This window comes from Mytilus edulis, chromosome 9 (genome assembly GCF_963676685.1).
Source record: "Mytilus edulis chromosome 9, xbMytEdul2.2, whole genome shotgun sequence".
Lineage (NCBI taxonomy): Eukaryota > Metazoa > Mollusca > Bivalvia > Mytilida > Mytilidae > Mytilus > Mytilus edulis.
Window position 1 is genome coordinate 30,254,289 of NC_092352.1, and position 25,950 is coordinate 30,280,238.

General features: G+C 33.6%; 5 protein-coding genes across 6 annotated transcripts; all 5 read left to right on the forward strand.

The window, feature by feature from the left end:
- The first annotated feature begins 8 nt into the window (after positions 1-8).
- On the forward strand, positions 9-7,281 carry LOC139488069 (transmembrane protein 180-like). Its single transcript, XM_071273411.1, has 5 exons — positions 9-153; positions 1,963-2,887; positions 3,628-3,782; positions 4,509-4,592; positions 7,012-7,281. Exons 2-5 carry the CDS (start codon positions 2,021-2,023, stop codon positions 7,274-7,276), a joined length of 1,371 nt encoding a protein of 456 aa, XP_071129512.1. The 5' UTR covers positions 9-153; positions 1,963-2,020; the 3' UTR covers positions 7,277-7,281.
- Positions 7,282-7,502: 221 nt separating this feature from the next.
- On the forward strand, positions 7,503-25,742 carry LOC139488068 (transmembrane protein 180-like). Of its 2 annotated transcripts, none has more exons than XM_071273409.1 (5): positions 7,503-8,000; positions 18,514-19,412; positions 20,058-20,212; positions 22,793-22,876; positions 24,300-25,742. In XM_071273409.1, exons 2-5 carry the CDS (start codon positions 18,522-18,524, stop codon positions 24,562-24,564), a joined length of 1,395 nt encoding a protein of 464 aa, XP_071129510.1. In that variant the 5' UTR covers positions 7,503-8,000; positions 18,514-18,521; the 3' UTR covers positions 24,565-25,742. The 2 variants fall into 2 exon arrangements, with proteins under 2 accessions (XP_071129510.1, XP_071129511.1); XM_071273410.1 differs by having other exon boundaries at positions 7,503-7,919.
- Positions 9,065-14,363, forward strand: LOC139488066 (uncharacterized). The gene is made up of 2 exons (XM_071273406.1): positions 9,065-9,324; positions 9,580-14,363. Exon 2 carries the CDS (start codon positions 9,972-9,974, stop codon positions 11,583-11,585), a length of 1,614 nt encoding a protein of 537 aa, XP_071129507.1. The 5' UTR covers positions 9,065-9,324; positions 9,580-9,971; the 3' UTR covers positions 11,586-14,363.
- Positions 11,762-12,508, forward strand: LOC139489905 (uncharacterized). The gene has a single exon (XM_071276751.1). It carries the CDS (start codon positions 11,762-11,764, stop codon positions 12,506-12,508), a length of 747 nt encoding a protein of 248 aa, XP_071132852.1.
- Positions 12,762-13,700, forward strand: LOC139489906 (uncharacterized). Its single transcript, XM_071276752.1, has one exon. It carries the CDS (start codon positions 12,762-12,764, stop codon positions 13,698-13,700), a length of 939 nt encoding a protein of 312 aa, XP_071132853.1.
- Positions 25,743-25,950: the final 208 nt, after the last annotated feature.

The window sequence follows — 25,950 nt, forward strand, 5'->3', positions numbered from 1 at the left end:
TGATAAATACAAGCTTCCGGTCAAATTTTCCGTATTTTTTATTTTGTTACATAAATATTGACTGAATCGAAAGGATAGATCGATTAATAAACTTAACAGTAAGCATCTAGTGGACTGAAGTTATCGTTTGCTAATACACATAGTAACTTTATTGTAAGTATCTTATTTATATTAGTTTTTAACTATTGCTCATAAACCAACATATGTGCTTCCACATTTAGAACTTCCACCCAGCGAATGAAAAAACTTGATATTGGTTTTTGGTTAGTTCGCCCCAGGCTTGTTCGCCCTGCTTCTTTCTTCTTTAGCAAAATACCACAAAGCAGACTGCTGATTAATGACTGTTGCATTCGTGGCCTATTTCTGCTGTAAGGGAGCTACCATTTGATTTTTAGGGGGGGGGGGCTAGGATGAAATGTGAAAAAAATAGGCAGGACAGGAGTTTTGAGTAAAAAAATAGGCAGGATGAGACACTTTGCAAAAAAAAAAGGCAGGATGACAATTTAGGTAAAAAAAGTCAGGATAAACTAATAAAAAAAAAGGCAGGACCGAATAGAGTGAAAAATAAAAAGGCAGGACAGAGATTACAACTAAAAAAAATGCAGGACAAAATTTTTCATCCTAGCCCCCCCCCCCCCTAAAAATCAAATGGTAGCTCCCTAATCCCTAAGATCTAATTTACGTCATTTACGAATTAGCTATAGAAGTTGACACCTACATGTACTAACATATACTAATCTTAATGTTAGTCAAGTACAAGCCTTATATACCCATACTATTACACTTGATGGCAAACTGGAATATAGAGGCTTTATTGGATATGGAAATATATGATATACAGGTGACGGATTAAGACTACACTAGTTGAAAATTCATTGGGCTGCGCACCTATAAAACTTTGAAATTTGTGGGAATTGGAAACTTTTTACAGCGATTTAGTTATCATTGGATATATAATTGCCTAAGAGTGTGATAGTTTTAAAGAACCTTTGTCAGAAGCTTTTGATAATGTACTAGAAGTATGATAGGATGATATATTCTAAATATTTATGTACAAAGCATCTTATTGCAGTTAATTGTTGTTAAATGCTAAAAATTCACTATCGAAAACATGCGTGTGGCGGGATGCTTATCTCCAAAAACGGTAAAAGAATGAAACATTTGAAGTCGAGTATGCCTTATGTTCCCATATGGAAAAGTATGAAGACTAGGTTTACATTTCATTTTTGATGGTTTTATTGCTTAATTTGATATCTGTACTACTACAAGTTGTTAAATCTTTAAATGACCAATATTAAAGTTAATAACTTCGATGTAACGTAGTTTATTCATCTTCGCCGAGTTTTGCTTTTCACGTTTGTTATCAAATACTTATCTTTTCAATGTGAAGAATATAATACTGCTGACAGTCACATGTTTCCCCGCGGCGTTTGTAAACAGATTGGTATCGGCACTATCCAGGCAAAGTCAGGTCAATAAACTAACGAAACATGACCCATTCGGAGCCATAATTCCGTCTTCCTGAATTCGACTAGCTCTGATTCATTACCACTGCATTATACCCTCATTATACCATCGTATTTTTACTTTTTTTATACGCGTTGGTAAAAGTGTACACCAAATGTGTATCTGTTATTGTAATGTCTGCAATATCATCTGAACTTTCTTGCCGGTTTGCCTTATGAGTATCGAGGTAAGACAAATTTGGACAATTGTTCATTATGAAGGTGATATTAAGCTACTAATAGTAATTTTATTCGCTCGAGTTTAAAATCATTAGAATCTTCGTTCAGATAGTACGTTTTCGCGTATACATGTAGCATCAAACTTTTGTGAAGAAAGTCTTTGCCTGCTGACGTCTCCATGAGCTGAATTATAAAACAATCGTTTAACAAAATTTTTGAAAGGCATCAAAGCACAATCATTGTTTAAAATTTAAAACATTTTTTTTTTAATTTTCAGACTACTGTGAAAAAAAATAGAACTTTGAAACACACAGTATCTACGTAGACTATGGATCATGGTTTTAAGAAAGCAGGAGATATTGGCTTATTGTGCAGCTGGTGTAGCTTTTCACATGATTGCATCTGCATTCAACTTTTATTATGTCAAAGTTTTTATAAACCACTATCACATTGAAGAAACTTGGTTCCAGATCGCTCAAACCTTTCATATGATCTGGACGTCTGTCAGTAACCCGTTATTTGCTTACATACAAGATGGATCAAAGCTTAAAATCTCAAGAACAAGGCGGGAAAGCATACTGTATTGTGGTCCTCTGTTTGCCTTCTCATTTATCGTGCCTTGGTTTCCATGGGGAGACAGTTCATGGCTTGTTGGTCTACATTTGATTATAACTTTTTTTCTTTGGGATACAATGTTTACATTCATAGGATTAGCTGTATCTTCATTATTCACCGAGATTTCTCGGGATACCGAAGATAGAATAAAGTTAACTCGATATGCACAAATGGCTAGTATACTTGGTGGTCCAAGCGTTATGTTATTAGAATTTACCTCCGACAGTTTACACAATTTTAAAGCCTTCCAGATAACGTCCGTGTGTGTTGCAGTGTGTGCTTGTAGTTTATTTTACTACTCAGGACTTAATGCTCATACGGAATATGATGTTAAGAAATTAGAAAAATACGAACTTTCAAAGAACTCGCGTGTAAATGGTAAAAAGGAACCGTACACAAATCAAGTATGTCAGCTGTTTTATGACAGGAATTTCATAGCATTCATCGTATCAAATTTTTGTCATGCATTCCACAAAACGTTTCTAAATAGCTTCATTGCAATTGTTTGTGACCAGTTGATCTCAGAAGATGACGTGCCACTAAGTGTTCGAAAGTTGTTTTATGGTGGAATTTCATTAATGTCAACTGTAGGTTTTAAATTTGTATATTCCTTAATGTTACGGGAAATGAATTTATGATATGATAATATTGGGTAAGGTTTTTATAATTTAATTGACAAAACTATACGTGCATAGTTCAGTATGTATATGTTGTGTACAAATTGTAATGTTGTACAAATTATAATTTGTATTGTACAAGTTGTAAGTGTTTATGAACCGCAGAACACAAATGGATGATGCAAGCACACAGTCTTTTGTTTTGCATATTTCTGTTATATTTCTGTGACTTCATGATGCAGTCTTATATTGAACATTGATACAAAAACATTTAAAGAGCACTAAACGACTTTTTATGGATATGCATTGTGTATCATGAGAAAAATAAAAATAGAATTTAAACCATTCAGGTGTTCTAATTTACAGTTTTAGGACAACGAAAAAAAGCATTAAAAGTTAGGTTGAAGTATATAGATTTGAATTTAAGCATTTAGCTGATAAATTTTAGAAGATAAACTTTTATCAGCTGGTGCAAAAAGTTCTGTGTCAAAAAACTTATAACTTGTACAAAAACCCTGTACAAATTATAATTTGTACAAACTTACATCTTGTACACAACATATATATTGCTTAACTGCTCAGAATTTTTTCAATTATTTTTCATAAAGAACGAAAGAATAAATCTAAATCAACGAATCAATCAATAAATCAATCAGTGTTTTACCATTAAGAATTAAGGAACTGTATTTCAAATGTGACTTTTTTTCCAGCTGGTTATAATCCTAGTAACAACATTTGTCTCCAGATATTCCTACTATTATGTGATCAGGTCTGCATTTGTTTATATCGTTTTTGCTGGAGTTGTAATGCTGCATATAGGACAAGATCATCCCTGGTGTCTGATGGTATTCCTGTTAGCTGATAAGTATGCTATAATTTTGTTTCATTTCTTTTTATACTTTTATGGAATATTTAATAAATGAGTATATTGCAGAAGACATTTGATAGGACACAACAAACATTGAGAGTGTTATGAAGGATACATATAATATCATGGCTTATCCGAGATTCCGAGTCATGACGCATGTTTCTGTTATAACCTCCATCAGGTGCGCCTAAGATCAAACTAAGTGTAGCCAAAATATTAGAAAGTTCAGAGCACAAAATCGAAACGGCTTTTTTTTTCGAATGTGCAAAATCCTTTTATGTCGGGTTTTTCTTGGAAAAAAATAATTGTATTCGCAGTAGATTACTTATACTTATAGGCTAAGCTGATATTTAAAGAAAATTGCGCATATGTAATAAGCATTATCCTCAAATAAGCCATCGATCCAAAGGAGACCAGCAGTAACGAATCGGAGAAAGATTTTTTGTTACGATCAACAAAGGTTAACCTAACACTATATGAGAAGTCTTCAGAAAGTCCCGGGAACACCTGGGCCGCAATCAAACTATACCAACCATTGCAAAAACTAAGCTGCAATCCTAAGGCTTTGACTTATTTATTTAGCAGATAATGAAACAGTCGTCTTCTATTCTTATATACCCAATGTGCTTACTCGACTTTTTTTGGGGTAAAATAAATTGTAGACTTGGATATTTCATGTTACCGCTTGAATGTATTTTTGAGATGATTTATGTTAATTTTTAGCTGTGCATCAGGAGCTACATTTTCCCTATTCAACATGCCTCTAGCTGATATTGCAGATGATAACAAAAGCAAATACAATAGGAAGTAAGTGTAACATAAAGGATATTTTTATTTATTGCTGGTGGCATCTGGCATTATGTGATTGGGATAATGTTTTCATTGTAAGTTTATAACGATAGTGAAATCTTATGATCAATTTCTTGTGTTATATTATCTTAACAATCCACTTAAAAAAAATAATCAAAAAGACCGAGCTCCAATGTAAATTTAAATAGGGGGAAGTCTATGAATAGTAACAAAATCAAACGTTATCAACCAAGGGAAGTCTTATTCCTAACTTGATACAGACATTATCCGATGGAAATGGTCGATTATTTTTTTTAGGGTTTATAGCTAGCTAAACCTCCCACTTGTATGACAGTTTAATATAGTTTCGGTTATATTGACAAACTTGGATGTTGTGTTATTCGATTGATTAAGATTAAAAGCGGGAGGCTTGTGATAACAAACAATAGTGTAAACCACTCGTATGATATTGTTGCCCTCCAAAGTCAAGAACCTCTTCGGTCGTGTCTAGTTATATCTCGTTTTTATATATAAAAAAGAAGGTGAGGTATGATTGCCAATGAGACAACTCTTCACAAGAGACCAAAATGACACATAAATTAACAACTTTGTTCTTTAAACAATTTAACCTCATTTTAGATTTGATCTGGTAAATTTTACTCAAAGTTGTTCTATACTATTGAAAAGATGATTTATTTACTAGTTGTAATTGGCTTTAAACTAGTTTTCGGTTATAGCGAGTACTCTTAGTTTGGTGCTTTGTATCTATTGCTTTTATGTGAGCTGATTTTGTTGCTTCATACTATTAAATCTATTGATTTCAGCTATCTGCAACTGATTTTTATACGACCGCAAACAATTTTTTTTGCTATCTTAATTGGTATCACGTCGTCGTCGTCGACGACCGAAGACATTTGGTTTTCGCACAAAAACTTTAGTATAAGTAAATATAAATCTATGAAATTTAAACTCAAGGTTTATGACCACAAAAGGAAGGTTGGGATTGATTTTCGGAGTTTTGGTCCCGACAGTTAAGGAATTAGGGACCAAATGGGTACGAAATTAACCTTTGTTTGATTTCATCAAAAATTGAATTATTGAGATTCTTTGATATGCCGAATCTTACCGTGTATTTAGATTTAAATGTTTGGTCCTATTTTAAAATTAGTCTACATTAAGGTCCAAAGGGTCCAAAATTAAACTTAGTTTGATTTTAACAAAAAAAAAAATTCTTGGGATTCTTTGATATGCTGAATCTGAACATGTACTTTGATTTTTGATTATGGGCCAAGTTTTCAAATTGGTCCAAATCGGGGTCCACAATTAAACTTTGTTTGATTTTAACAAATATTGAATACATTTGTATATGGGGTTCTGTGATATGCCGAATCTTAACATGTATTTAGATTTTTGATATTTTGGCCCCTTTATCAAATTGGTCCACATTGAGGTCTAAAGGGTCCAACATTGAAATTTATTTGATTTCATAAAAAATTGAATTCTATGGGCTTTTTTTTAAAATATGCTGAATCTAACCATGTATTTAGATTCTGGATATTGGACTATAAAAGGTAAATGTTCAATTTAAATTTTTCAAGTTCTTAGACCACATTCATTCTGTGTCAGAAACCTATTCTGTGTCAACTATTTAATCACAATCCAAATTCATAGCAGTATCAAGCTTGAATGTTGTGTCCATACTTGCCCCAACTATTCAGGGTTCGACCTCTGCGGTCGTATCAAGCTGCGCCCTGTGGATCATTTTATTACAGTTTCTTCTTGTGTTATGCTGTTATACCACTCTGCCAGGTTTGGGGTGTGTTGAGTGCTCAAAAACATGTTTAACCCCTTATGTGCATGTCCCAAAGTCATACACCTCGTCAATTGTGTTTTGTCTAATCATGTTATGTTTTTTTTTTTGTTTTTTTTTTAAATATTTGGAGATTTGGTGAAGATATAGCATATTATTTTAAAATAGTTTATGTTCAATTTAGATAATTACTACAGCAATAATCGTCTAACATTTTGTTGAAAACTACAACTGTTTCTATTCGTCAATTTAGTCTGCGTCTTCATTTTTTGTCAGCTCATATATTTTGGTGATTTTTTTTCAAAATATTTGATAGTCTCTCCTGTTTACTCCTTTTGGAACGATTTCAATATTTCATCAAGTGATGTTAAGTACAGACTTATTGTTGAAGGTAGTATAACTACCCAAAGATATTGGTTTTTTTTTTATTCCTGTGACGTTAAAAGAGTAATTCTTCTTGTTGGTAAGTATAATCCTTAATAGTATATTAAAATTTGCACAGTACTCAAAGAATTTGTAAACACACTTCCCCCGATGATAGAATATACAAAATCGCGTGCATTTCCCATGAAACATGTATTAAGTCGTCAAAAATCCATTATTATCTGTTTTTTTCATATTTTTCAGACAACCTATATCGTCCACTGTATTTGGAATAAGTGCATTGTTGTCAAAACCAGCCTTGTCATTGTCACCAATGGTTACTGTCTCAATATTAAATCATTACGGATATAGTGAATTAAAAAACAACACAGTAGAAGCTTCACATGAATTGAAACATGCCATGTTCCTGCTTATATGTCTGTATCCAATAGCTATAGGGATAGTGCAACTCATTGCCTGGTCTTTCTTTGATATCAAACAGAAAACAGTACAAATAAATGTCTTATAAATATTTGTCATATTTCTTTTCTTTATTTTCATTCTTTTCAAAAGTTATTGATCTTTGTAAAATCAACATCTTCCTTGGGCACATTAAAAGATACTTTTTCGGTACTTATACATCTTCAGATTTCAAATGTTTGGCTTTGAGCGTTCCTGATGAAGGTAACTCCAGAAAAGCGCTTCGGACGCAATAAATTATTAAACGTGTTGTTTTATATTTTGGGAAGCGATAATTTCTTAAATTAAGTTTCGATAATAAGTTTGACTAGGAAAGTGGAAGAAATTGTCTCAAGTAAACTGCACTATTAAAGACTAATAAACTGTCCAAAACATACGAAAAAGAAAATAGTAATAAATCGATACCAGGTTTGTGAAGTATAAAAAAGACGTGTCGGATTAGAAAATCCTATGGTTGAGATGATAGTGGACGGATATCATCACTGTGGCCTTGAAATAATCATTTAAAAGAGGGAACGACGACATGGTTAATAAATTGGTTCATTTTTCATTTATTAATTTAAAGTTAGTTTATTCATCTGTAACGATACACACCGTAACATGAAATTGATGTTTAATGTGTATATATCCAATAAACCAGGATACAAAGCCAATGCACTTGTATTTTGTATTTACACGGATATGCGGCTAAGGTAACAATTTTATTAAAATAATATGATGTCAAAATAACATTTAGTGTGGAAGTATTCATGCCTGATCTTTCAACTATATAGGTTTGTAGAATTTCTTTCTTCATTTGTCACTTAAATGTATAAAAAAAGCCACGCAACAGTAAACTTGTGACCCTTCTGAGTTGCACACATATATACACTGAGGGAAGAAGAAAAACTTTTTCAAAGATAACAGGTTTTCAGTGGCGGATCCTGGGGAAGGGGGGGGGGGGGTTTCGGAACCCCCTTTTTTTGGACGATCAATGCATTTGAATGGGAACATGTAGATTGACCCCCCCCTTTATTCTGGGTTAGGACGCCCGTCAGACGCCCGTCAGACGCCCGTGTCTACTACATAAGGCTCTTCAGTCGCCTTCATATTAAAACAGTTGAAATAATAACCCCCAAAAAAATCAAAAAATGATGAGCATTGAACTTCAAGTGTTGCAAATTCTAGCTACGGATATTTTTGTAATGGGGAAGCAAACCTTAATGTTGAGAAAAATATTGACATTTTATGAACAGTATGTTTAACCAGAAATGATTGCACCAATGCTATTTGTTTACAGTGTTGACCGCAAATGACAGCCCCTAGGACGTTGTCTATCACATCGATTGGTGGTTGTACTTGTAAACACCTGACAAAGATATCATGCTTAAAATTTACTTTAAAGTCAGAAATTATTGTGTGTGTTTCAGTGGTGTGTTTGTTATTACAATATTTGAAGAATGGACAAAAATGCTAGAGTAATTATTGTGATTTCATAAACATGCATCAGATATCACAATGCGAGTTCTTATCATTGCGGTAACGTCACCAAGTCACATTATTCGCATTAATATAAACCTCACAATAGTTTCTAGATTTAAAGTTGTTTGAATTAGAAATTTACAAACGATATAACATTACTAAAAATTGCTAAAGCCATTGTCTTTTAATAGTAAGAAAAGCATATTCATCATTATTACTGGTGCTTATAATGAGTGTAAAAAAGTGACAATGGTAGGTAGTTATACAGTGGCGGATCCAGAACTTATCCTAAGGGGGGCCCGCTGACTGACCTAAAAGGGGGGGGGGGGGGGGGGCGCTCCAGTCATGCTTCAATGATTCCTTATATAATGTAAGATTTGAAATATTCAAATTTGAAATATAAGTTTATTATTAATTAATTGTTTAACTAACGTATTCATTTATTTTTGTAAGAATACGAAACTCAGTTTTTACTATTTATTTATGAAAGCGCTAATGTAACGTTGCGCTATTTTGAACAACACATTTTCCCGTTTCTGTTTTGTGACGTTACGCCTTTGACGTGCGCTTCGTCGTCTAGACTTTATTTGATTACATACGGATGCACATTGTTTTTTATTAGACAGATTATAGTTGGTAAGAAACTTTTTATGTATACTATCTTTTTATTACATCAAAACTTATTTAAAGAGAGAAAACATTGTATACTATTTATTAGAAATATGCGTAACTTTTAATTATTATTTTAAACGTAATTTAACTTACGAGAGAACTTATGATACATGAATGAAATGGTTTTTATTGTTTGTTTAGTTTAATGTGAATACTTAAACATGTATCTTATTATAATTTGTGTACTTTTACTTATGTGAAATTATTCTTTATTTGTAGAGAATCGATTGTTAGCGACCATATGATTTTATGAATAAAAGATAGATACATGGTGCAAACTAACTCGCATACTCATCTCTTCGCCCTTAAGTTAAACTTTATGTGATTCGTACAATTCTCAACTCTGGAGACAATTATTAAGTTCTGGAGGAGATTCTAAAATTGTGCCGATTTTTTACTATTTGGTTAAAAAATGGCTACCGATAGACGGAATGAAGACTGTCTGGACTTCGGTGATGTAAAACGGACTCGTAGTACGAATTTAGCGCAGCTTACTAAATTGTACAAAGAATTGAACATTTGCCTTGCTAGATGACGGAGCAGATAAAACTTTATGTGATGAACGATTACTTCAGAAATTAAATATAGCCAGCAAGCCGGTCACTTTCGAGATGTCTACTGTTAGCTCTTCTGGTAGTACAATTCACGGTCAAGAAGTTGACTTACAAGTAAAAGCTATTGACGGAAATGATAACGTGTCGTTAAAAAAGGTCTGGTCAGTTAAGAAGCTTCCAATTTCTGCTCGATCTGCCGCAGAAAATGTAGATATAAGAAAATTGCCGTATTTGGCCGATATACAGATACCCTCTACTGATTTAACCGAGGTCATGTTGTTAATTGGTACAGATTCACCTAACGCTCACATTCCGTTAGAAGTAAGGTCCGGTAACGAAAACCAACCATATGCAATTCGCTCACGCCTCGGATGGGCTATTCGGGGAGCCCGTGGTCCTATTGAAGATACGCATGCGTCAAACGTTATAAATGTACATTTTGAGGAGGCAAGGGATGTTTTGTTGCAGCGACAATTAGAACGGATGTGGACCTCTGATTTTGATGATAGAGCACGAGAAGACAAGAATGGCTTGTCTATAGAGGATAAAGAGGCTATGAAAATGATGGAATCATCTATAACGCAGGAAGATGGCCATTTCAAGCTCGGACTACCTTGGCGCGATAGAGAGACCACGCTACCTAATAACATGGTTCTTGCACATGCCCGCTTACAACAATTGAAACGCAAATTGTCAAGTAATGAGACGTTACATAAAATGTATACGACAACTGTCAATGATTACATAGAAAAGGGATATGCCAAGGAGGTGACTAATATTGAGTCTAAATCAAAACGTGTTTGGTATTTACCTCATCACCCAATAACAAATGAAAATAAACCTGGAAAAGTTCGTGTAGTATTTGACTGCGCATCGAAGTATCAAGGAATTTCACTTAACAGCCAACTCCTACAGGGGCCCGATTTAATGAATAGTTTAGTAGGTGTAATTATCAGGTTCAGACAAGACAAAGTAGCTCTAGCTGCCGATATTGAAGCCATGTTTCATCAGGTACGTGTTCGAGAAGACGACTGTGATGCGTTGCGGTTTTTATGGTGGCCTAACGGGAATTTAGATCAGAAACCTAAAATTTATTGTATGAACGTTCACTTGTTTGGGGCTACATCGTCGCCAAGTTGTACTGCATATGCACTTAAACGTACGGCAAGAGATTATGCACATTTATTTGACCAAGAAGTTGCGCTAACTGTAGAAAGAAATTTCTACGTCGACGACTGCCTGAAATCTGTACCATCAGAGCAACAAGCTATTAAACTTGCTACAGACCTGCAATCAATGATGAAAATGGGTGGTTTCCGACTTACAAAATGGCTCAGTAACAGAAGAAATGTTTTGAATGCAATACCAGAATCAGAACGCGCTTCATCTGTAGTCAGTCTTGGACCTAGTGATATGTTGCCAAGTGACAAAGCCTTAGGCGTTATTTGGGATGTGAATGAAGACAAAATCAAATTTAAAGTAAAACTATCAGACAAACCTCTGACAAGGCGTGGTATACACCAATCGTTAGCTCCATATTTGACCCTCTTGGACTGGTTTCTCCAGTTACACTTAGAGCAAAAGCTATTGTACAGCACTTATGCAAAGAGAAGTTTGGGTGGGATGAACAAATTCCACAAGAGTACCATGATAAATGGAAACGTTGGGTGAAGAACTTGCCATGTTTAGAAAATTTGTCCGTAAACCGTTGTTTCCTACCACGAGATGTTCAACATGTTAAAAATGTACAATTGCACATATTTAGTGACGGTTCAGAACTTGGATATGGCGCGTGTGCATACCTCAGGGTCGTTGATGAAAATGACAGAACTACGTGCTCTCTTATGATGGGAAAAGCTCGCTTAGCACCAATAAAACAGGTTTCAATACCAAGACTGGAATTATCAGGAGCTGTTACTGCTTGTCGTTTGTATGAAATTTTGTCGGATGAACTCGAATTAAAGATAAATAAGGTTACTTTCTGGACAGATTCAACGATTGTGTTAGGGTACATAAAAAATACGTCACGACGATTTAAAACATTCGTAGCAAATAGATTGAGCGTTATACAAAATACAACATCACTAGATCAGTGGCGTCACGTTGACTCCAAACAAAACCCTGCTGATATAGCGTCAAGAGGCATTGACGCCTGCGATAGGAAAAATCTTGATATTTGGTTGAACGGTCCAAAGTTTCTTCATAAAAACTCTGAGCACTGGCCAAGGAACGTACTGGACGAAGAACTAGGGATATCTGAGACTGATACGGAAATCAAGAAGGAAATAGCTGTACATGCTACAACCACTAATGCCATCGACAATTTGTTAGGATACTTCTCCGACTGGATAAAACTCAGACGAGCTATTGCATGGTTTAGGAGATTTAAGATTTATTGCAGAAATCGTTACCTTGGACATCATTTGCCGTGTAACAATGGTAATCTTAATGTAACAGAACTTAGGGAGGCAACCGATGAAATATTAGCACATGTCCAAATGAGTTATTTTTCAGATGAAATAACAAACTTGAAGAAAGCAAAGCCCGTGAAAAAAAGGAAGCCGTATTGCTTCTCTCAATCCTGTTTTGGTTAATGAACTTATCCGATCAAAAGGTCGCCTAAATTATGACTTAAGCACTTGTCCCGTGATACTGCCAAACAAACATCACGTAACTACGCTTATAATCCGTTATTATCACGAAACCACGGGACACGTGGGAAAACAACAGGTGCTTGCAGCTTCTCGTGAAAAATATTGGATATTGAAAGGATCCAGTGCTGTGAAGACAGTTATCGATCGTTGCGTACCATGCAAACGACAACATGGTCCGTTTTGTAAACAGCAGATGGCACCCCTACTCGAGGAACAGATGACTGCAGACAAACCTCCTTTTACCTTTGTCGGAGTTGACTATTTTGGTCCATTAAACGTTAAACTTGGACGGTCAGTTGTTAAGAGATATGGATGCCTCTTTACGTGCCTTACAACAAGAGCGGTTCATATAGAAATAGCCCACAGTTTAAATACGGATTCTTTTATTTCAGCCTTTCAACGCTTTACAAGTAGACGAGGCATTCCCGAAAAGGTCTACAGTGATAATGGAACAAATTTCGTTGGCGGTGAAATCGAACTTCGAAAAAACATTGAACAATGGAATAAAGCAACTATATCAAATTATATGCTACACAAGGACATTATTTGGACATTTAATCCACCATATGCAAGTCACCGCGGTGGTGCATGGGAACGAATGATTCGTTCAACAAGGAACATTTTTAAAGCACTGATCAATCAACAACTACTTAGCGATGAACAATTACTGACATTTATGGCCGAAACTGAGCGTATTATGAATGATAGACCGATAACAGCAATAAGTGACGATTGTCGTGATTTACCAGTTTTAACGCCAAATATGCTATTATTGGTGAAGAGCAACACGTCAACACCACAAGGTGTGTTTGACAAAATGGATATATATGCAAAACGTTGGTGGAAACAAATACAACACCTAGCGAATGAATTCTGGAAACGTTGGTTGAGGGAATACTTACCAACCCTACAGCAAAGAAGAAAATGGCAGAGGGAAGAACGAGATGTTGAAATAGACGATATTGTTTTAGTTGCTGATGAACGTATACAGAGAGGACAATGGCCTTTAGGTAGAATAGTCGAGGTCACAAGGAGCCGTGATGGTCACATCCGTAGCTGCGTGGTCAAAACTAGTCAGTCACATATTTTGAGACCTATAAATAAACTATGCTTACTCGAGTGTTCTAAATAGAACTATTTTTTATTGGTGACAAAATTGTATTACATTTTTCAAACTGTATTAAGAAATTATTTGGTAATTTCATTGTGGGGAGTGTAAGATTTGAAATATTCAAATTTGAAATATAAGTTTATTATTAATTAATTGTTTAACTAACGTATTCATTTATTTTTGTAAGAATACGAAACTCAGTTTTTACTATTTATTTATGAAAGCGCTAATGTAACGTTGCGCTATTTTGAACAACACATTTTCCCGTTTCTGTTTTGTGACGTTACGCCTTTGACGTGCGCTTCGTCGTCTAGACTTTATTTGATTACATACGGATGCACATTGTTTTTTATTAGACAGATTATAGTTGGTAAGAAACTTTTTATGTATACTATCTTTTTATTACATCAAAACTTATTTAAAGAGAGAAAACATTGTATACTATTTATTAGAAATATGCGTAACTTTTAATTATTATTTTAAACGTAATTTAACTTACGAGAGAACTTATGATACATGAATGAAATGGTTTTTATTGTTTGTTTAGTTTAATGTGAATACTTAAACATGTATCTTATTATAATTTGTGTACTTTTACTTATGTGAAATTATTCTTTATTTGTAGAGAATCGATTGTTAGCGACCATATGATTTTATGAATAAAAGATAGATACATGGTGCAAACTAACTCGCATACTCATCTCTTCGCCCTTAAGTTAAACTTTATGTGATTCGTACATATAATCAACCAAAATTTTCCCACGAAAGGGGGGGGGGGGGGCGCCCGCCCCCCCCCTGGATCCGCCTATGTTATATTATAAATGACTCATAAGAAATATAACAATAAGATGTGCTTTGATTACCAACAAGACAACCACCCACAAAAGACACACTGACGATGAGTTAAACAATTATAGTTCACCGCGTATGGTCTTCAACAGTATGGACAGAACACATCTATTCTATAGTTTATTTAACACATAAGATGTATATTCGTACATTAGGGAGGTTATAACGGAACAGAAATCACATCAAATACAAAAACATAGATTGATTGATTTCAAAGTGGTTATACAAATTGATTCATTTAAACACAATTTTGAAATAGTGCTTTCAGTGTAACTTACTTCTACACTTACTTTCAGTGTAACTTACTTCTACACTTACTTTCAGTGTAACTTACTTCTACACTTACTTTCAGAGTAACTTAACTTACTTCTACATGGCGGGATGGATCCGTTTTGATTTGATTTATGTTTAAACGCTCATTTTTAAATTATTATTTTTTTAGATATTTGTAACTATAAGCCAATTGTGATGATCTATAACTCGGGCTTGATAATATGGAACATACAGACGCTCGGGCTTCAAGGTTTGGGGATTCGACACAAATTTATTTTTTATCAAACATAAATTGCCATATTGATCTCTAATAAGACCGATCATGATCATGATGATAACCACACTGGGGTAGTTTTGCAGTTAACTTTTTAACACTGTTAGATAAACCATGCCCCGTCATATCGTATCAATTACCAGAAACTTTGGTTAAATCGAATCAAATTAGACAATGTGTCGTGTTGTGAGTTTGATATCAGCGTCAGTTGCAAGAAAAAGACTTACATATGAAGAAGATCTCACTGCATGTCTCTGTAAAAAAGTAAAATAAAATAAATACCAACCTCCAAGGGAAAATCAAAACGTCCATTATACAATGGAAAAAAATAAACGCGTGTTTAAATCTTTGTTTATTATCTGAACAAAATTTCATGTTTCGAAACCAGACATTATTCTTTTCAGTTCTTTTATGATCTTTTATGAAGAAAGTATCCAAAAATACCGAACTCAAAGGAAAATTAAAATCAGAAAATCTTTTATCAATTGGCAAAATAAAAAGCCTCAATGCACCAAACGAATGGAAAAGAATTATCATAATCATGACTTGGTACAGGCATTACTATACGTAGCCAACAACTCATCAAATATACCAGGTTTAGGATTTAGCACGCCAGACGCACGTTTCCTCTATATAAGACCTTTCAATGACCTTCAAATTAAAACAGTTGGAATCCCAAACCAAAAATCAAATATGAACAGGATCGAAAATCAAATGTTGCAAAATCTGGATAATGCTATCTTTGTATGATGGAGGAAACCTTAATGTTGAGAATGATTTTGACACATTATCAGTTAATGTGATTCTTCACAGTTAAATAAAATATCACAAGAAAATACTGCTCACTTAAATGAAATTTGATGAATGGGCAAGGTATGAAAACTTACCACTTAAACCAGAAAAGGATATATTTTGTAATACATATGATTTATTTGTTTGTATTTGACTTATTTTTTTATTAAACGAAGAATCCTTAAATGTGTATTATTGATAATCTATGAAATCATTTTAAGGAAATTATTCTTAAAATGATCAATGATTATGTAAAATCACTGGTCATTTTCTGTACTTCTACATCCCGTTATTGTGTTATTGTTCTATCATAATATTTGCATTTTGTCTTTTAATTTTGCTAATATTCTTTGTCTATATGCCTTTTTGTGTTACTTTTTTTTTACATTTGACGTGGCTCTGTTCTTATACATCCCGCATTGTGTTATTGTTCTATGATAATTTCTGTATTCTTGTCTTTCATTTTTATACGACCCCAACAAAAAATTGGGATCGCATAATGGTATGATGTCGTCGTCTGCGTCGTCGTCGTCCGAAGACACATTGGTTTCCGGATAATAACTTTAGTTTGAGTGATTAGATCTTTATAAATTTTTTTCAGAAGGTTCAATACCACAAAAGAAAGGTTTGGGATCGATTTTGGGGGTGATGGTCCCAACCGTTTAGGAAAAAGGGGCCCAAAACAAGCATTTTTCTAGTTTCAGGATAATAACTTGTGTACAAGTATTTCAATTGCTCTGACATTATACTGCAATATTTAAAGCAACAAGTAGAAGGTTTGGAATCATTTAAGGGGTTATGGGGTCAAAGTTTAGGAATTTTAAAAGGGCCAAAAAGGGGTCAAAACAAGCATTTTTCTAGTTTCCAGACAATAACTTGTGTGTAATTGTATGGATCTCTCTGAAATTGTACCACAATGTACCATATAACAAAGGGGAGGCTGGAATTAGGGGCCAAAAAAGGGCAAAAAAGAAGCATGTTTCTAGTTTCCAAACAATCATGACAATAACTTGTGTTTAAGTGTATGGATCTCTCCGAAATTGTACTACAAGGTTCAATACTACAAAGGAAAGCATGGAATTGAGTTTAAGGGTTATTGCTCCAAGGGGGGTTTCAAAACATTGGGGGGATGTTTTGTTTACCATTTTTTAAAGGGATTCCTTTTTTTTCAAAAAATTTCAAATTTCTAATTTTGAAAAGTTTCAAGAAGAAATCTTCAATAGCACAGTATTGTGCAATAGATTTGTTAGATCTTTGATCACATTAATTTGGTGACAAAAACCTATATTATGTCAAAAATTGATCACAATTCAAATTAAGACAGTATCAAGATTGAATATTGTGACCAAATTTGCCCCAACTGTTCAGGGTTCAACCACTGGGGTCGTATAAAGCTGCGCCCTGCGGAGCACCTAGTTGCTAATATGCTATGGTCTATATGCCTTTTTGTGTTTCGTTGTTTCATATGACGTTGCTCTGTACTTATACATCCCGTCATTGTGTTATTGTGCCATGGTAAATGTTTGTTTACATATTTTTTTTGTTTTTATAGTGATTAAGATACTGACACAATGTTGTCTGCTGTACCCCTTTTTTTACATTTTAACCTACAATGTTTGTTCACATATCGTTATCAATATTATGGAATTTTATGCGACTGTCATACAAGTGAGAGGTTTATCTAGCTATAAAACCAAGTTTAATCCACCATTTTCTACAGAAAAAAATGTCTGTCCAAGTCAGGAATATGACAGTTGTTGTCCATTCGTTCGATGTGTTTGAGCTTTTAATATTGCCGTTTTGATTATGAACTTTCCGTTTTCAATTTCCGTCGGAGTTGAGTATCTTTGTGATTTTACTTTTGTCATTGGTTTGTTGCAAAATCCTTGAAAAATCAGTGATTCTGCATATCTCTAATTATACAAATCCACTGTGACATATATAGATTGAGTTGAAACATTAGTTCTAATATTGATGATGTATGTTGTTGAACATTATATAGTTTGTTCTTGGCCTTGATATAGTATGTTATTGATCTTTATACAGTATGTGTCTCTTTTACACATGCCTACATCTCTTTATTTTCATGCAGCTGTCATATATATGACAAGATAAAACAAAATATAAATCGAGATAGTTATTGATGAATTCTAATTTATAAATCAGATCTAACTTTTTCTTATTGACTTGCATATTATGCAGGAATCAGGTTTTTTGGTTGGTAATATTTCATGCATTTTTCTCATATGGTCACCGACTTCGTTTTTTGTCTAGTGATCAAATTGTTAACTTTTTTTGTGGTGAAAAACGTGAAAAAATCAACGTTTTACGGACTGCAACGCGATGACGTTACGAATATTTCGACGTTTTATTGTGACCCTATCTTTATTTTTTTATCGTTAAAACGTTCAAACCTTAAATCATTTGTTTAGATAATGTGCTGGAAATCTATTTAGAGTGTACTGTTTTAAAAACGAGAAATGAGAGTGATGATTACTAGTATAAACAAAGAACATGCTACATTACATCTATTTAGAAAAATCAATAAAATAAATCAAGATGATAGAAGGCCAATACATATCTAACTTGGCATTTAAAAAAAAAAAAAGATTATAAAGATGGATAATTTTACTGATTTTCTTTTAGGTTCACAAATGACAGTCAACAAGCATAGACTCATAGCCTATTGTGCTTCTGGAATCGCATTTCGGATGGTTAGCACTGCCTACAGTTTCTATTATGTCAAAGTGTTCATGAATCTATATCACATCGAGGCATATTGGTTTCAGATGGCACAACTAGTATACCTAACATGGAATGTCATAAACGATCCTTTATTTGGTTATATTCTAGATAGCAAAAGATTGAGAATTACAAAAACAAGACGAGAAAGTATTTTATATTGTGGGCCTATATTAGTAACAACATTCATTATACCATGGTTACCATGGGGAGATAATTCATGGGTTGTAGGACTACATCTAATTGTAAGTCTCGTTTCTTGGGACACAGTATGTACATTTATGTCACTTACTATGTCTGCATTGTTTGTGGAACTTTCTGACAAAACAGAGGACAGAATACTACTGACGAAATATTACCATACTGCGTGTATATTAGGCACGCCAACGGTTTTATTACTAGAGTTTACATCGGACAGTCTTAGCAACTTTAAAACCTTTCAATTAACGACATTACTGATAGCAGTTTGTTCCGGTTTATTATTTCTTTACGCAGGAATTAATATTTCTAGTCCTTATGACCCGAATACAATTAAAAGGACTAATTCAGACATACATGTAGATCAAGGTAATGAAATAAGTGAAAATATTTCAGAAGGAAATGAATCTTATTGCACCCAAGTTTGCCAGTATTTATCAGATGCTAACTTTATTGCTTTTGCTGTCACCTTCTTCTTTCACGTTTTTCATAAATATTTTGTAAATAATTTCATCGCCATAGTTTGTGATCACTTAATTCCAGATGATGTGTTTCCGAAAGATGCCAGAAAGATTTTTTATGGTGGAATCCCTTTAATATCTGCAGTAAGTTGAATAGTGAGGGTTTGATGTGTCGGCGACAATCTGTGTGATTTTGACATTTGTAATTGAGACAAGTAAATGTAATATTATGAATAAAATGACAAGTATTCAATGAATGATCATACATGTTCAAGAAGCTATATGACAGTATATGTAATTCTATGATGCGTTTATTAATATGACCTTCTTACTGTTTTATGAAAGAGGGACGAAAGATACCAGAGGGAACGTCAAACTCATAGATAGAAAATAAACTGAAAACTTCATGGCTAAAAATAAAAAGACAAACAGACAAATAATAGTACACAAGACACAACATAGAAAACTAAAGACTAAGCAACTAGAACCCCACCAAAAGCTGGGGGTGATCTCAAGTGATCCGGAAGGGTAAGCAGATCCTGCTCCATATGTGGTTATTATTTGAGCACCACTGAAGAGTCTTCAAAGTATATGAAACGAGCGTGGTATCGTTTTTTATTTTTGTTATCTTTATTTACCAAAGTCATAACACCTATAGGCATACAACATATAAACTACACAAAGTATACATAAATAGCAGAAGGTAATGTGCGAAACATATTACATCATCTTAGGTCGTAATTTTTTTGCACGAAATATAAATTTACCCACATTACATAATTCTCTTAGATATGTGTGGTATTTGGAGCGTCGTTTGCGACGAGATACTCTTACTACAAAGTGGTACAATCAGTCTATGGATCCATGGTACTAGCAGGATTTATTATGCTATATATTGGACAAGAGCATACTTGGTGCCTAATCATATTCCTGATGCTTGATAGGTAAACATATTTATATAGTGTAAGAAGTTTATTCATCCTTTTATTTGTTACGTCTAGACATTTTCATCTAAATAAAAAAAAAACGAACAACAAATAGACCATTTAAAGTATAATACACGGGTGTCATTCGGTTTATCGAGAGAAATGATCGTGAAAGAATATCCAACGGCGGTCAAGTATTGAGAGACGATCGTGAAAGTTCTGGTAACGGATCGTGAAAGACATTTAATCGAGAAGACATATGCAAGGTCAGTAAATATTCTAATTTAATTAATTACACAGACACATTTACGACAAAATATAACTGTCTGTCAAAATGGTTCAACATTATGATCAGTATGTCAGAATATCCAGATTCAAAAGTACATAGTTATTACAAAACGACAAAAGGCAGATTGCTTCTCGACATTTCAATGACATAAAAAATGTAAACAAACACGATTTTTTCACAAATTCGACTAGATAAACTAATTTTATCAGATTAAGGGTATTGTATTTGAATTAATTAAACGGTTCTCATAGTTATTTTGTATAAATATAATCTGAAACTTGGTAAATAAAGAACTATTTACACAAAATTGATTTTTTGGATCGTGAAAGATCACGTACCGCATTTTTGAAGATCGTGAAAATGATCGTGAAAGATCTGATGCTACGAAGACGTTCAAATTATTCTTCAATTATATGACAATTGATATTTGTTATTGGTATTGAGAAAGGCTAGATAGGTCAACATCCTCAATAGGTTTAAGCATTTCCAAGTATTAATATAGAAAATGAAAAGAAAAAGAAATAACAACTACGGCAATAAGAAAAGACAATGGGTGACAAAACGAAAAAAACAATCCAGGATTCGTTAAGCTTTAGGATAACTGTCTGTTGTTATGATTGTAAGGTGTACATTTTCGACTTGTGCAAGGTTTCGACTAACATTGAACTCAATATCATGCATCATTCGGCAATGTTTGTTTTATGTTGTTTGGCCTTTTGAATATATACCTGTATGCTATAGCGACAAGGTGTTTCGTGTATGGTGTACATGAATGTCTGCATGTTTCATATATGACCATGATGGCTTCAATTGTGTTTGATTTATTGAATGATAGTAAGATGTCTATGTCTGGCTGTCGGTCAGGGTTCATATACTTTTGACCTTATGTTCCGAATTAATTGGCCAAGCATAACCTTTACATGTGTCAGTTTCTAAGGCACTGTAAGGATCGGAACACATTTATTTGGTGTACGGGATATTTGTAGAGATCTGTATGGCATGATTCATCTGACCTTGACCTTGTTTATGACAATCTTAAGCGCATTTGACACTTCTAGTAAAACCCTTGATATTATAGACGTTCAACAAATATACTATCATAAGTAAAGCAAGTTCAACAAATATACTATCATAAGAAAAGCAAGTTCAACAAATATACTATCATAAGTAAAGCAAACAAGACATTACAGCATTTGCGCTTTGGTATTCTATAGTATGTCCTATATAGTTAAATCAATCGTTATCTGCGTTGTTTATAGAGAACTTAAAAAGTTCTGTTGCACAAAACGTTGGTTATCGTTCAATCCCAAATTACACATGAAATGTGCTGTTTTTGCTATGATTTTTTGTTTGATAGATAACATTTTGGTTTAAACGTTGCATATCCGTATTATTGGCTAACTAGAGTCGGTCTGCCTGAAGTGCACTAGACCGATTCACAGAGCTGAATCGTTCTCACTTATTTAGACACGTTATTAGTTGTTGTTTTTTTAACTTTCGAGGTAAAGTGTTGAATAGAAAAAAAGATAATAGCTTTAATGTTCATCCTTATCAAAATAGTTACAGGCTTCAACCACTTGCAGATTTATCAAATGGTAAAAGAAATACTGATTTCTGATTACTAGTATTAAGTATGGTCACGCATTTTCTTTCACGATCGAAATAATACATTGCCTGATTTTTCACGATCAAGTTTGATGGAAATTCAACAAATTCAAGGTTTTAATAAACAAATTAACGCTTTTAATGGAAGAACATACTTTAATTTTACTGTACTATCAGATGCACCAAAGATTAAATTTCAAATATATCATGATATTCTGAAATATGACCATTATAGGTACAAAAAGCGTGTTATTTGTAATTAATTTCATAGACACGCATTGCGCCTTTTGTGTTTTTTCAAAAAGTACTTCATATTTTCTTTATCTTCTTTCACAGAAATGTTGAGGAAGTTAAACCATTTTGACAGACATATTTTTTTGTTCGGATTTGTTCCGTGTTTTGAAAATTAAGTGATTTTTTCAAAGATTCTGAACTAGAATGTACATTAAATGTCTTTCACGATCCGTTACCAGAACTTTCACGATCGTCTCTCAATACTTGACCGCCGTTAAATATTCTTTCACGATCATTTCTCTCGATAAACCGAATGACACCCGTGTAATAAAGGAACTCACAAATATTAACCTATAAAAACAGTAGAAATATTTCAAAAACATTAAACATAAAGTGTCCAATATGATCATAGGGGTTTGAAAGACTCCGAGATATGAATATTATTTGCTACATATTTATTTTTCTTTTAGCTGTGCGATAAGTGTTGTTTACGCTTTCTTTGGTATGGCACAAGCAGATCTAGCTGATATCAACAAAACTAAATATAAACGAGGGTAAGTATTTCAAGTTTTTCTGTATCAATATGTATTTTAATTTAAAATACATAATATATTATGACAAAAGTTATCACTACTTAAATTAATTCTTCTTCATAGAAAAATAGTACCTATGTACGACTATAACAAAACAAAACAAAATTCAAAAGTAAAGAAAAGAAAGAACCGAACTAGTCAAACATTGGTACAACAGAAGATTGAAAAAGAAGGAAAAGAATCCAAAAACAAGACAGACATAAAATATGTAATAATGTATTTAAATACTTCACTCTATAGATTTGCGCCAAACACACCTAACAGCAAGATAAAACATAGGAGAACACAACCGTTTAGCAATACATATCATAATATAAAGAACTTTTGATATTTTTACTATTTTTACAAGTGTGGACATAAATTGATGCGGATAATAATAGCTTGGTTTGATTCATGTTTTCTAACATGCCGAACTTGAATTTCACGATATCCATTGAAGACAGTCAATCTGGATTTCAGATTGGCACAAAATACTCATCAAATACTCAAAATTAGTATTTGGTCACCCTTGTTACTATTATTTTTATTATTTTTCCTAATACATAATTCAAGTTCCTACCAATTATACAAGATGTACTGACGATTATCTCGTTCTTGTATCCATTTGATTTTTATTTTGCTTTTTTCAAAAATATATTAGTTATACTTTTATACTTGCTTGTCTGTCTGCAAAAAAAAATCATATTTATGTTCATACCTGGTTCATACCTGGTCACAGGACAATCAGTAGTGTAGGTAATCTCGAGGGACAATTTAGACAAAACGTTAATATTTTATCTAGTCGATTTCATGCATTGTTATTATTTCTTATGTAATTCATGCAAAATGTTGTAATTTTGATAAATATTTTTATGTCATCAATTAAATTACGGAGTTTGTGTCGATTTGGTGGAAATGAATTTGATATCTTATGTTCCTTTAATCAGCTACTGCATTGAGAACCTCACTTTCCCAGATATTTAAAAAAACAAAACAACGATGAATATAGTAAATTAAAAAAAAACATTGAATGAGTCGATTGGTGTTGGTTGCACAAGTGAAGACCTTTTTCTGTAATACACACAGATACGAAATACATACAATAAAAGGGATATACGTGAAGGAGACAGCAACAAAAACAAACAGATTGAACAATAAACAGGCATCTATACAGTATGTCAATCTAAGTCGTGCCGAGTCTTTACATTTTAGAAATTTGAACAAAAATATTCAAAGCTCTGCAACATAACTTTTGATATGTCTAGCTTACTAATATTAGTGCATGGTTATTATTGATTACCCTTTACGAACCTTGAACTGACTTATTTGTGTGTGTTCATTTCTTTGCCCACGTTTGCTTTATCTTCCAATTTGCTTATGTTAAATACTTACCTTTATGTTTCAGAAGACCTTTATCTTCCATGGTATTTGGAACCAGTTCATTGATAGCAAGACCGGCGATTTCCTTGTCTCCAATGTTCGTAGCAGCTATATTAGACATATATGGATATAGTCAGCTGAAAGGGACAGACTCTTCTCTTGAACTTAAACATGCGATGTTTATGTTAGTGTGCTGTTATCCAATAATTATTGGATCGATACAATTTGTATCATGGTCCTTTTTTAAAATCCCATGTAAATCAGAAAATACTATTCTAATTGAGACTTAGTGTGTCTGTAATCAAAAATATTTAGCTGTAAGAAGTGTCAATACTGTGTATCATTTGGCACATCTGGCATACTAAATTATAATTCTGGTACCTTTGATAACTATTTGATAATTATTTCATACCATGCTCTAAGTAATAAGCATAATATAAGCGAGGTGTAAAAATGTTGACACATATGATACCTACTCTTGTATAAATGGGTAAAGAAAAAAGTAAAATCACAAAAATACTGAACTCCCTAATCAAATGCCAAAATCAAAAGCTCAACCACATCAAACGAATGGATACCAACTGTCATCTATCCCATCGAACTAGAGATACAGGATACTAAAGATACAGTAAAGTCGGCCTCATATCTTGACTTTCATCTAGAAATTGACAATGAGGGTCGGTTGAAAACAAAACTTTACTACAAAATAGATGATTTCAGCTTTCCAATTGTGAACTTTCCATTTCTAAGTAGCAACATTCCAGCAGCACCTGCATACGGGGTATATATCTCTCAATTGATACGATATTCCCGTGCTTGCATTTCCTATCATGATTTTCTTGATAGAGGGTTGCTGCTCACAAGGAAACTATTAAACCAAGAGTTCCAAATGGTGAAGCTGAAATCATCCCTTCGTAAATTTTACGGACGCTATCACGAGTTGGTTGACCGTTATGAAATAACCGGGTCACAAATGATATTAGATATGTTCCTTACGTCGTAACTACAATCCCATTCCCTTTCATGAATGTGACCTACCGAATTAGACTATTTACCGGACCGCAACACGACGGGTGCCAGATGTGGAGCAGGATCTGCTTACCCTTCCGAAGCACCTGAAATCACCCCTAGTTTTTGGTGGGGTTCGTGTTGTTTTTTCTTTAGTTTTCTATGTTGTGTCATGTGTACTATTGTTTGTCTGTTTGTCTTTTTCATTTTTAGCCATGGCGTTGTCAGTTTATTTTCAATTTATGAGTTTGACTGTCCCTTTGGTATCTTTCATCCTCTTTCATAGAACATGGTATGATTGAATTATCTCGATTCTAATTGAGGAGTGTATAAATTTTACAATTAGAAGCGAACCTATGAAACGTGTTCAGAAGGCAGCCATTTTGAGTTGATCAAGCCAAAACAGTGTTAAAACCGTTTCACGATTAAAAAATGAAGTACAATTAAACTTACTGTAAAATTATTTTATTTTTTTAAATTTCCGAACGTGGAACACCAACACAAACATCCATTTTGATCTGCGATGTTGTCAAAGATACAAGTTACGTTACAATTTTTATTCAATCACGTGCGCCCTGCCCCATGTTCTTTATTGGAATATTTTTAGCCATGGCGTTGTCAGTTTATTTTTGATCTATGAATTTGACTGTCCCTCTGGTATCTTTCGC

Coding starts and splice junctions, on each gene's coding strand:
- LOC139488069 (XM_071273411.1), top strand. CDS start 2,021: ATGGTTTTAAGAAAGCAGGAGATATTGGCTTATTGTGCAGCTGGTGTA. Junction 2,888..3,627: donor GAATTTCATTAATGTCAACT/GTAGGTTTTAAA, acceptor CTTTTTTTCCAG/CTGGTTATAATCCTAGTAAC. Junction 4,593..7,011: donor AAAAGCAAATACAATAGGAA/GTAAGTGTAACA, acceptor CATATTTTTCAG/ACAACCTATATCGTCCACTG.
- LOC139488066 (XM_071273406.1), top strand. CDS start 9,972: ATGTCTACTGTTAGCTCTTCTGGTAGTACAATTCACGGTCAAGAAGTT.
- LOC139488068 (XM_071273409.1), top strand. CDS start 18,522: ATGACAGTCAACAAGCATAGACTCATAGCCTATTGTGCTTCTGGAATC. Junction 19,413..20,057: donor GAATCCCTTTAATATCTGCA/GTAAGTTGAATA, acceptor TAATTCTCTTAG/ATATGTGTGGTATTTGGAGC. Junction 20,213..22,792: donor ATATTCCTGATGCTTGATAG/GTAAACATATTT, acceptor TTTTTCTTTTAG/CTGTGCGATAAGTGTTGTTT.
- LOC139489906 (XM_071276752.1), top strand. CDS start 12,762: ATGGCACCCCTACTCGAGGAACAGATGACTGCAGACAAACCTCCTTTT.
- LOC139489905 (XM_071276751.1), top strand. CDS start 11,762: ATGGGAAAAGCTCGCTTAGCACCAATAAAACAGGTTTCAATACCAAGA.